At 33.4% G+C, this 13,248-nt stretch overlaps 1 protein-coding gene and 1 long non-coding RNA gene across 2 annotated transcripts; one reads left to right on the forward strand and one right to left on the reverse strand.

Annotated features, from left to right (window-relative positions):
- Nucleotides 1-3,875: 3,875 nt before the first annotated feature.
- LOC134269053 (neuropeptide FF receptor 2-like) lies at nucleotides 3,876-7,431 on the reverse strand. Its single transcript, XM_062751273.1, has 2 exons — nucleotides 7,345-7,431; nucleotides 3,876-4,826 (listed from the first exon to the last, which is right to left on the reverse strand). The coding sequence occupies exons 1-2, from the start codon at nucleotides 7,429-7,431 to the stop codon at nucleotides 3,876-3,878; spliced, it is 1,038 nt and encodes a 345-aa protein (XP_062607257.1).
- Nucleotides 7,432-10,121: 2,690 nt separating this feature from the next.
- LOC134269055 (uncharacterized) lies at nucleotides 10,122-13,219 on the forward strand. The gene is made up of 3 exons (XR_009992490.1): nucleotides 10,122-10,608; nucleotides 11,538-11,807; nucleotides 12,739-13,219. It is a non-coding gene; the product is annotated as an uncharacterized LOC134269055 (long non-coding RNA).
- Nucleotides 13,220-13,248: the final 29 nt, after the last annotated feature.

Raw genomic sequence — 13,248 nt, forward strand, 5'->3', positions numbered from 1 at the left:
ATTTCCGGGCGATATTTCAAGAAGATTTTGAGCTTATGCAATGTAATTTTATATCAAAACTCCCTAGGACGTCTCTCGCCCCTCTCAAAGTGCCCCGCCCCGTTTGTTTTATTAGTATTTATAGTATTACATGTCGCTATTTTTAGCGCAGGGGCATGAGGCGAGTTATTGCGTATAAAACAGGTTCTCGGCGGACTTTATGTTCTTATTACCGTCTTCCTTGGAAGACGGTATTGTATAGTTGAAGTTTTTTACAGTCTTCGGACTATGCACTTCCTCTCTTTTGTGATTGGTAGAAAATGCATGATGAGAAAATTTTCAATTATTTCATTGGTTGAAATGCTGTTCAAGGCAAGGGAGATAACTTTCTGATGATCTAATTTTCGTACGACTTAACAATTTTGCAAGATTTTCAATCTTAAAAAAAATGACAAAACGAACAACAAAATCAGCAGTAATTAATTCCTTTTGTATACAGAAAATACAGATTATTAAATAACTTATTGTGTAATAAAGAAATGTTGAAGAAATGGAAAATTGTTGAAAATGAAATGTGTGCTTTTTGTAAAGATGTAAAAGAAAACAATGAACATCTTATTTTAAAATGTCAAAATGTTTCTCATATGTGGGATGTTGTTCAGCAAGTTTTGAAATTTGATATATCATGGAAAAATATTGTTATTGGATTTTAAAATGAAAAAAAAATGAAAAGATATTATTTTTGAATAGCATAATATCCTTGATTGCATGTAAAATTTACAAATACAAAATGTACTGTAGACTTGAAAACAAAGAAGAAAAGCCTCAAGAAATATGTTATCATATGAAGAGTATATTGAATATTTTTAGTGAAGTATATAAGAAAATTAACCATATGAAATATTATAATGTTATAAAATGTATTAAAGAGAAACTATAATTTTTAAACCCATTGTAGAATAAGCCTGTTATTCTACAAATCTTATCTGGGAGACAATAAATAGACTGTGTTTGAGCTGGAGGTGAGGTCTCCCAGATATATAAGGGTACCTATATACAAGTATACATATGATAATCAGCTGTATTTTTTATGACTTTTTTTTCATTGAATTTTGATAAAACCTATACAATCATACATAAGATAATCAGCTGTATTTGTTAATGACTTTTCTTCATTTTGATATTTTGTGATGAATTATTCCATATGATTTTTACATGACAAATAGAAAGAATGTACTTGTTCAACTTACCAAATCAAATGTACTGTGTGTAACATGTATATGATGTTTTGTTTTTCTAAATAAAATGTTAAAAAAAAAAAACATGATTTTTTGTATAGCAAAAAATAAAAAGATCTCTTTAACTTCATTATAAATAAAATTTGATTTTTATTGCTTGCAGGCTTTACAATTTGTTATTATTCTTTTCCCCTTTCTTGTTTGAAGAAGGAAATGGAATCAGCCGAGGTGGCGAGTCAAAGTTTACGGAGATGACCGAGCGACAACCGTGGTAGGGCTAATGCCAGTAAAAAGCTAATGTAGAAATACAAAATCAAGAAATTCAAAAGAATTATACGGCCTGATAGGTGTAGATCAGTTTACAGTTTAAGATTGTTGCTAAAGACGGGAAGCTTTTTAAAAAAGCTCTACTTGTTACATCTATTAGAACTGTTTAACAAAGGCTAAATAAATCAAACACCATGGATTGTGTAAAATTTTGAGAATACCGAACATGAAAACATGAATATATACATGTATGTGACTTCACTTCTGCATATACTTCGCAACATGTCAAGCGATTCCGTGGTCTAGTGGTTATGTCTCTCGCTTCCAGTGTGAGAGAATCTCGATCGAACTTTTTTTTTTTTTTAAATACTTTTTTTTTAACTAAATGATAGTATTCAGCATGTGAAATGAAAAAAATATGAGGTTATAAAATCATCATTACAGTGTGATAAAAATTCCATACAAAGAAATCTTCTATACACATAATGAAGAATAAGCAATCAAATCTTTATATGCATATTGACATACATGTATTTTATTTGCTTCAGTATACATGTAAACATTTAATAATTCTACAAATTCAGTCAGGGGAGCCGACTTTTTCCCTATGCGGGGGACACGAATTCTCTGAATTAGCTTGTTTATACATTGAATTGACGACGGATTTTTCCGACAAGGAGCACACGGCGGGTGTGACCGATCGGCAGGGGATGCTCACTCCTCTATGGCACCTAATCCCACATCTGACGTTTTTGAGGTCCATGTTTGCTCTGCTCCTATTTTGCATTGTTTTATGGACTTCTGATCTTGAATACTGTTCGTTATCTCCATATGTTTCACAAACACTTGAATTAACGAGGCTGGGGTGTGGCAGCCATTTTTAGACTATTTCGATCTCCTTTAAAAGAAGAGCTCCATATAAAGATATACAAAAATGGTCAAAATTTAAAATTAAAATCTATGATTTTTTTCTTTGCCAAATGAATGTTGACAGCTAAAGATACCATAGCTAAAAAAATAAGTTAAATCTTGTGGTTAATTTGTGTTTAAATTGTTGACCCCCCAGCCTCCTTAATAGCATACATGATCTCTAAACTTTTAGAAAATATCTTTGTTACAGGAACGAATACCTTTTCGTTATAATAATAAATTAGATACATGTCGTTTTTTTTTAACAGAATTACCCCCAGAAATACCAATTGTGAACAAACCCCCCGGGGGGGAGGGAGGGGGAGGGAGTTCATGATTTTAACAATTTAAATTCTTCACTTCCACATACTAGTATTGTTTCCACATGAGTTTCAGATTTTCTGGCCAATTGTTCTTGCGAAGAATCTAAAGACTCTTCCTATATATTTCTATGTAAAACTTGGATTCCTTATTGTGGCCTCGTCCTACCCCTGGGGATCATGATTTTAAGAATTTAGAAACTACCTTTCCACAGGTTGCTTCCACATAAGTTTCAGCTTTTCAGGGACATCGGTTCTTGAGAACAAGATTTAAAAAAAAAAATCCTATATATTTCGATGTAAAACTTGGATTCCCTATTGTGGGCCAGCCCTACCCCCCGGAACTTCCGAAAAATGACCACGGAAACTTAATATGACTGATTCTATTTTCAAGTAAAATATTATTTGACTTGAAATTAGAATCCCTCATTTAAAGACATTTTCGATATAATAAAATGATATACGAGAAAATAAATTTCTTCGCAGTTTCTGTCAAAAATTCATCTCCGTAACGGTTATGTATATGAATGTTTAAATTGTTTTTGTACTTTAGGAATAATTAATAAGGTATTCTAAAAGTTATCTTGGTAGCGAACTACTTCATTCTTTTCATCAAAATCTTAAAACGAACGGTAATCATAATTATCTATTTTTGAGAATCAACTTTTATTACTGAAAATTAACTTCCGTAACAATTGATTTCCGTAACGATATTTTAAATTTAAACTTTATACTAAATTTTTGCAAGACATAAAAACTGTTATACCTTTCTATACTCAACGTCAAAATTTATTAATAGATTTTATTAAAGAGTCCTGTTTAATCATGAGTTTCGATTACACTTCCTTATGACCAAAGTTACAGATTTATCTCTGAATTGTTGTACATGATATAATTACAACGAGATCAGATTACTAGTATACTTTTTTAAGTGTACTGAAACATTGTTTAGAGAATTTGTTTATATGTGTAAATTGGCTATATAAAGCTACTTATTTTTTCATGTTATATATGTATATAAGTACATGTACATCTACCATGAATTGGCTCTGTAATCGTAGAATGACTGACAAACAAAATTATAATTCATCACTCCTGGATACACTATGACACATGCGGATTCTTGGTTGGTTGTTGGATTGTCTTATTTGTTTGATTAGTACTAGCTGAAGGAACTACCTGATTTCTTCCCCCTTTTGCAACACATCAAGCAGATCGTCTTTATGTCCTCGTTTAACAAAGCGTAGAAGAAAACGTTCAAGGAATTGTTGGTAAAGGTAAGAATCAGAAATACATGTCCGATTGTTGACGCTCCAGTAATAGTCTGCTTAAAGACATGTCTGGCCAATCGAAAAGAATGTAACGGAAAATTGAGAACAATGAATATTAAAATCAGGATAAGCAAAATTCGCACGGCCCTTCTGCGTCTCTTTGCTATGGTCTCTGGCATCGTGGACGCTACAGGTGTGTTATTAAACAGTTCTAGAGAAACCTTAACATTACAGCCAATTAAAATTACAGCTGGGATGGCAAAGAGAATGACGAAGTCGAGCACAATAAATCCAGCATGCAGACTTAGAAGAGGGTCTGGTACAGCACATCCATACTTTACAGTCGTCGAGTTGCCGCTTCCAACTTTGAACATCTTACCCCTGAAAACAACAGGTGCCCGTATAGCATAGAAAAGGCATGCAACCCAAATCAGTACAATACTGCCGTATACCACCTCGCGTCTTGGGTCCTTGTTTTGTAGAGGATAAACTAAAGCTCTGAATCTGTCCAAAGCCAGAACGGAAATAGAAAAGACATTTGCTGCACTTGCCATGTATTCTGCGTACAAGCAAATTTGGCATATCATTGGGCTTACAGAAGAGTTGTGCAATTTCAAGAAAATAACGTTAGGGATGACAAAAATTGCAACAGCAATATCTGAAAGGGAAAGAGAAACTAAAAGTAAATTTTTAGAATTTCTCTTTGATTTCTTCAATATAAAGACGATTGCAAATGTGTTAGTGAAAATAATCGTAAAAATCAAAAGGAAATCCACTGCTATTAGGCCAGCTGACAAGGGATCCATTTTGACGGTCAGGATGTTAAGAACTGTTCGAAAATGCTGGCTGGGTTCAATTTAATTTAGCTTTTCCTGAAATAAAAAAAAGAAGGCATGTAACACTAGTATTAATAAAGAAACATTTATGGCATTGAAAAATATATTTTATGAAAAAAGTTCACTGAGAAAAAAAAAAACCGGCTTAGACTCGGAAACAATTCATGTCGCAAGATACATGTATATGTAGCTTTTAAATCGAAACATGTATTAGTATTTGTAATACGGGTCTTAATTTGCAGCCATCCATCGGCAAGTTGTGTCGATCCAGTTTGAGTGAAAAGATCTCGAAGGAACGCTATATTGAAACAAACAAATTTGAGGGTTTTCAATCTATATATATTTAAGCACGTATATATAAATCAAAGTACTCAGAAGTACTGAAAGCCGGGCTCATTTACAGGGTAATGAACAATGACCGTGGTGACAGTTTAAAATCAAGTTCAGACGGTTAGAGGATATGTTACACACAAAAATATCTCAATGGCATGTACTGAATTAAAAAGTTTTTAAAATTATGTAAAATAAAGCTAGAAAATAACAGCGTAAAATATTTATCACATGTATCGTTTCGGGGTTTTATATACAAACAGAAGTAAATAAACACCGATGTAGCAAGATTAATTAAGGTCAAACGACTATGCACTGATGTGTCCTCAGTGGGGAGTTTTGTATCAAGTCATTAATAATGTTCCCTGCATTTGTGTTAGCCTGATAGTACAACCTTTATTTATAGAATATGACGCAGACAGGGATACCTGGTGAAAACCTTTCGCATCTTTTGAATTGCTTTGTAAAATATTAGTCAAAGGAGCCAGGAAAAAATATATTAAACAATTTAATATTTTGATAAAAATATTCGATTTACTATTTCTTAGATGTTTGAATGGATTTTGTTTTCTCAACAGCGGCTGGGCGTACGTACTATATTTTTACTCGTAAACTCAATTTGGCGGTGAAGAAGCAGCATTTCCCGTTGCTCACCGTCGCAATAGCCGGGCATTGCTCTACGAGCAATGAGCCCGGCTAAATAGATTTAATGTGATTGAAAGGATTTAATATCCTATGGTATTGGATGATCATGTACAAAGTATTGGTCTGTCAATATTGTTGTATACTTGTATATTTTTTTTCATTATTTCTTTATATAATGAATATATCAATGAAAATCTAATCCGTAATACAAATAATATACATGTATTCAACGAATCATTATCTATACCCGACACGGCGATATTGATATTCAATGTTTATCAGATCCGAGTGCTGACAGATTGGCAGTTTTCATAATACGAGCATAATTAATAGGAAGCAGCACGGAAATGGAAAATCCCGTGTACGTCCTGATCGTCAGAGATAAAACAATTCAATTAATATACAGTACTAATTAAATGCATCTTAATTAAACCTCAACTCCATCATTTGACTCTTCTAACCTCTTGGAAAAAAAATATAAAATTTCAGAGATTTCAGAAGGACTGTACTGAGAATTTGAAGGCAACAAAAAGATGAAAGATGGCGAAAATATCAATGAAGTACGTGAAAAGAAGCTTGGGATCAAATAAATTAAGAGCAGATAAAATATGAGCTTAATTCATCTTTTAAGCCTTGCTCGATCGTTAGCAACCTCTTTCGAAAAAAAAAAATCGGAGTTGTTGATAAGATATTTCCATAAACCTATCTATTTTCCAATGAATGTTTTGTTTGGAATGCATGCCCAAAGACAATTGGAGTGGTTCAGGAGAAGCTTTAGTTAACAATATCGAATAAATTTCAAACAAAAGAAGATGAAACCAAATAACCTAACCTTATATTTTCATAGGCTCATCTCCAAACAATTAATTGGTTAAAAAAAACTCCCTATACTGTAAAATCAACTTGATTACTTTTATTTATTGATTTGGGTGGCAACCCGATGTCCAGATTTGCAAATTGACGCAGAGAGAGAGAGAGAGAGAGAGAGCGAGAGAGAGAGAGTTACCAACAATATGATACAATATATTTTTTCATCCTTAATCACGTTAATATAAACTTGTCAATTCATACCATACAGTCACCGATTATTTAAATAAATCGTGTTAAAATATTTCAGAAATTAATAATAGCTCTCAATTTCAAATACCAAAAAACATCAACGCATAATGATTAATACATGGATGTTTTACACCTTAAACGTAGTATTCATATTTTTTAAATTATGAAATTCACATGTATAATTTATTTTTTCTGCCTGTTTTTGCAGTTTCAAAAACGACTATGCATTTTAAGCTTTGAGATGGTAGAATCCAACAATTTAAGTCAGAGATTTAACACTCTAAAATCTAGAAACCAATTTTGTTTTCTAGCTCAATTTTCATATGCGGATTTAATTTAATTTTTTAAGGAAGAAAATGAATTTTTTGTCAGAAACTGTTTGTACTTACCTGTTTACTTTTACTTCAAGATTAACGTGATGCTGTCATTGCTCTGCACATGCAGTCAACATCTAAGGATAAAATAAATTTTTCTGTGGCTAAGTGTATACACTTCTGTGTCGACTTTCTGTCCAGTGTCTACTACAAGCACTCAGTTCACGTATTATTACAGCAGCAATGTCACAGAACACGCCCATCTTAAAGGCAAAGTACAAATCTTTATTTTTAAATATTGGTTAGAGAATGAGTTATTCCCTATTAGTTGCAAATAGGTTCTGCTAAGTTCTCTCTGTCCAAAGAACATCACAATTGGTTTAATGATTTCAGATCTATAGAGAGAGGCGTGTCCATGGGGACGGAACCGTGTTTTCGATTATACTCCTTTTACATCCTTCCACCTTGCAGCTATATGCTCTTTTTTGAGATAAGGGTTTTAAAATCGTGAAGAGATGGTTTAGAGAGCAAATTTATACATTAAAATTGTAACATGTTTACCATATGACTTATCTAGTATTTCTAATTAAGCGTATTTTTTAGCAAATTAGAAATTGGGGGAAATATTTCAGTTTTCTCTATGACAGTAAGCCGATTTATCAATAGATTGCTAAAATATTATGAGACAGGTCAATAATTAAAATGTTGGTTTTTTTGTGTGAAAATGCTCCAAGATTCATGCCACATTCGAATAATTTTTCTTGTTTAATAATTACTCGCACTATAAAAGAATCATCTATCAACAGATGAAAAATTCAATAAAGTGCCGCGCCACAGCATGATACGCCCGTCAAAAAAAATACAATTTTCTTGAACAGTTTAGCGTGCAAGAAAATCATGTCAACCTTGATTCTAAGATTTCCATGATTTTTCCATTCCTTCAAATATTTATCCATTCCCTGTGATGTAGGCATTAATTATAATAAATACTACATCATTCTATGCTGGTTGTGTAAGACCATGTCAAATGCCCATCATATCAAACAATATCAAATTAGTCTTAACACCTTAATCTATACCAAATTACTTTTGAAAAGAAAAGGCTGGCCATCAAATGACATATGCTATAAACTGACCAGCATTTCTTCTGTCTAATCCCCAAAGGATACAGTTAAGACTGTTTGATCAGATAGCCTTCCTACATTGAACTCATTAATTATGTTCCCCAAACGAAGTTGGGGAACATATTGTTTTTACTCTGTTTCTTATTATTATTAAGGTCTTCCGTCTCCAACGGAAGACCTTCTTGTTATTCTTCGGTTTCTTTTTCCCTATTATTATTATTATTATTTTTCTTACCGATTTTGTGCACGCGATTTCTCGTAAACTACTGGGCCGATTCTCATGAAACTTTCACATCTGATAGGTACTGATCTGAACCTTATTGGAAATTTTTTTCGTTGACGTCGTCACTTCCGGTCGTGAGATATGGACAATTTCCTGATTTTAAAATGCAATTTTGTCTTGATTTAGTAGCGAAAACTTCTTAAGATATGAACTGAAGATTAATTGGAGATGATAGTTCATGACTTATAGCGTTGCAGAATCGCCTTGCCGTGCGTGGTCAGTACTTCCGGTCGATACCGGAAGCGAATTTAAAAATCGCAATTTTTCAACTTTTCTTTTTTAATATTTTTGTTTTAGAATTGAATAGAGACCCTTTTGCAGAAGCGAAATATGTAATTTGTTTGAAAATCGAAAAAGCCAATCTCGAGATATTTGCATTTGAAAACGCGAAGCGGCGATCTCAATGGCTAAATGGTTAGCGCGTTGGATTGTCACGCGGGCGACCCGGGTTCGATCCCCCGTGTGACCAAAAAATTTTATCATTTTTTCTGATCGATTTTTCGATATTTTTAAATTTTAAACCAATTGGAACAATATATTATAAACTTTTAAGCATATCTTGCGTAATAAGGGGTCACAAGGGGCCAGAATGTCACATCTTTGACGCTTTATATCTCAAAAAGGGGGAATATTTTGATAAGCAATATTGAACAAAAGATGGTCGAAATAATGTTCTAAACAATATGCATACTTTGAATTTTTGTAAAACGGCCCCATTCAGGACTTGTAGGAGTGCCCCCTAAATATTTCCATTTAACATATCTCCACAACAAAAAGAAATCTCTGAATAAGTGTTGAACAAAAAATCTTCAAAATCACAAGACCTTTCATTTGATATCAAGAAAATGGGGCTGACCCCTCAAATTAGGGGCTCATAGGGGCCAAAAGTCTTTTATCTATAACTCTCTAACGATCAATATTTTGTTATACATTACTGAAGCAAAAGTATTTATCTTAACGATTTGCAACAATATATGATGATATTTTAATAATATATTACGTAATAAGGGGTCACAAGGGGCCAGAATGTCACATCTTTGACGCTTTATATCTCAAAAAGGGGGAATATTTTGATAAGCAATATTGAACAAAAGATGGTCAAAATAATGTTCTAAACAATATGCATACTTTGAATTTTTGTAAAACGGTCCCATTAAGGACTTGTAGGAGTGGCCCTTAAATATTTCCATTTAACATATCTCCACAACGAACAGAAATCTCTGAATAATTGTTGAACAAAAAATCTTCAAAATCACAAGACCATTCATTTGATATCAAGAAAATGGGGCTGACCCCGCAAATTAGGGGTTGAGAGGGTCCAAAAGTCTTTTATCTATAACTGTCTAATGTTCAATATTTTTTGATAAGTATCCATCATGAGAAGCATAGATATTCATCTTAACGATTTGCAACAATATCTTATAAAATTTTGATCATATGTTGCGTAATAAGTGGTTGCAAGGGACCAAAATGATATATTTTTTATGCATTATGTTTCGAAAAGAGGGGGTATTTTTATAAGCCATATTGAACAAAAGATGCTCAGAATATCGTGATAAAAAACAGAAACTTTAAAATTAATGAAGGAAAACTTAATGTCATTCTCTTTTAACGAATATCTCAGTTAAAATCACATCTCATCTTATCGAGAAATTCAACGGAAGACCTACTCGTTGCTCGCAACGAGATCTCATCTAGTTATGTCGCCCCGAACGAAGTCGGGGACGACATATTGATATTGTACGCATGTTTTTTTTATCCAGGCTGTTTCTCGGAGATGGCTGGGACAATCTTCCTGAAACTTTCCTCAAAGGACGATCACTGGTTGTAGTTGTGCAGTGAGGTCATTCAGTTCCAATATGTCTACCGTTGCCATGGAAACCTGTAAAAAGCGACAAATTTTGTCCGAGAGTGTTCTCTCTGGTCCCTTAAACGCTCGTCATGAAACTTTTCTTATTTTAAGGATTAGTATCTGTAGTTGTGTACTACGCATTTAAAATTTTCAAATAATTGATTATTACCATGGAAACCAGGTGAGAGTTAAAATTCTTTAATTTCGATTTTCTCAATAACTACTCAGGCAATCGTTTTGAAACTTTCAATGTTTATTCCTTGCAATGTGTCAAAGTGATTTCTACTTTCAAAATAATTGTAATGAGTCGCTCACAGTTGCCATAGAAACGAAACAGAAAAAAAGATTCAGATGTACACATGTGTTCTCCAAGGTCCAGGTCAAAGGGTCAAAGTTCGTCGTATACAATAAAAGTTCTTTTCACAAGGATTACATATTTGAAATACGAAAGCCCTTGTACTTACCGTTCAAACGTTATGGCTATTTACTATGTTCAAGACGACCCCCCCCCCCTTTTGAAGCACACAGCCAGGTAGAATACACAGATATAACATATACAACTTACAAGTAACTTTTTAAAATCTTCATTCATAAAATTCAGTTCCCGTCATGTGATATTTTGCCATCATTCATTCTCCTCCTGTTTTGTCTCTTGAATTTATAAATATTTTATTTTATCTATATAAAAAAAAAATAACGATTGTCAGCTGCATTTATTATCATTTCGCGTTTTCTTGTATATCTATCACTTGTATATTATTCATTTCATTAGATAGTGCAAGTATAAATTAAAAAATTGGTACGTCATTTTCATAGTTTTTATTCATTCAAAAATCTTTTGATCCGCTCCTGAAGGTTCGCGAAGCCTTGATCACCACTGTATACAAAACATTCATCTCGCCGAAAATGTTCATGATTCCGCTAAACTGAGAAAGTTTACACATGATTTATCAACTCATAACATACATCAGCTCTCTGCAATGCAGAAATACTCGAACTGAAGGGGAAAATTCAGGAGTTATTGATGAGAAAAATTCAGGAGTTATTATGTCGCCCCGAACGAAGTCGGGGACGACATATTGATATTGTACGCATGTTTTTTTTATCCAGGCTGTTTCTCGGAGATGGCTGGGACAATCTTCCTGAAACTTTCCTCAAAGGACGATCACTGGTTGTAGTTGTGCAGTGAGGTCATTCAGTTCCAATATGTCTACCGTTGCCATGGAAACCTGTAAAAAGCGACAAATTTTGTCCGAGAGTGTTCTCTCTGGTCCCTTAAACGCTCGTCATGAAACTTTTCTTATTTTAAGGATTAGTATCTGTAGTTGTGTACTACGCATTTAAAATTTTCAAATAATTGATTATTACCATGGAAACCAGGTGAGAGTTAAAATTCTTTAATTTCGATTTTCTCAATAACTACTCAGGCAATCGTTTTGAAACTTTCAATGTTTATTCCTTGCAATGTGTCAAAGTGATTTCTACTTTCAAAATAATTGTAATGAGTCGCTCACAGTTGCCATAGAAACGAAACAGAAAAAAAGATTCAGATGTACACATGTGTTCTCCAAGGTCCAGGTCAAAGGGTCAAAGTTCGTCGTATACAATAAAAGTTCTTTTCACAAGGATTACATATTTGAAATACGAAAGCCCTTGTACTTACCGTTCAAACGTTATGGCTATTTACTATGTTCAAGACGACCCCCCCCCCCCCTTTTGAAGCACACAGCCAGGTAGAATACACAGATATAACATATACAACTTACAAGTAACTTTTTAAAATCTTCATTCATAAAATTCAGTTCCCGTCATGTGATATTTTGCCATCATTCATTCTCCTCCTGTTTTGTCTCTTGAATTTATAAATATTTTATTTTATCTATATATAAAAAAAATAACGATTGTCAGCTGCATTTATTATCATTTCGCGTTTTCTTGTATATCTATCACTTGTATATTATTCATTTCATTAGATAGTGCAAGTATAAATTAAAAAATTGGTACGTCATTTTCATAGTTTTTATTCATTCAAAAATCTTTTGATCCGCTCCTGAAGGTTCGCGAAGCCTTGATCACCACTGTATACAAAACATTCATCTCGCCGAAAATGTTCATGATTCCGCTAAACTGAGAAAGTTTACACATGATTTATCAACTCATAACATACATCAGCTCTCTGCAATGCAGAAATACTCGAACTGAAGGGGAAAATTCAGGAGTTATTGATGAGAAAAATTCAGGAGTTATTATGTCGCCCCGAACGAAGTCGGGGACGACATATTGATATTGTACGCATGTTTTTTTTATCCAGGCTGTTTCTCGGAGATGGCTGGGACAATCTTCCTGAAACTTTCCTCAAAGGACGATCACTGGTTGTAGTTGTGCAGTGAGGTCATTCAGTTCCAATATGTCTACCGTTGCCATGGAAACCTGTAAAAAGCGACAAATTTTGTCCGAGAGTGTTCTCTCTGGTCCCTTAAACGCTCGTCATGAAACTTTTCTTATTTTAAGGATTAGTATCTGTAGTTGTGTACTACGCATTTAAAATTTTCAAATAATTGATTATTACCATGGAAACCAGGTGAGAGTTAAAATTCTTTAATTTCGATTTTCTCAATAACTACTCAGGCAATCGTTTTGAAACTTTCAATGTTTATTCCTTGCAATGTGTCAAAGTGATTTCTACTTTCAAAATAATTGTAATGAGTCGCTCACAGTTGCCATAGAAACGAAACAGAAAAAAAGATTCAGATGTACACATGTGTTCTCCAAGGTCCAGGTCAAAGGGTCAAAGTTCGTCGTATACAATAAAAGTTCTTTT

Source organism: Saccostrea cucullata, unplaced genomic scaffold (assembly GCF_032062105.1).
Source record: "Saccostrea cucullata isolate Sc308-1 unplaced genomic scaffold, CSIRO_AGI_Scuc_v1 ctg8277, whole genome shotgun sequence".
NCBI classification, from domain to species: domain Eukaryota; kingdom Metazoa; phylum Mollusca; class Bivalvia; order Ostreida; family Ostreidae; genus Saccostrea; species Saccostrea cuccullata.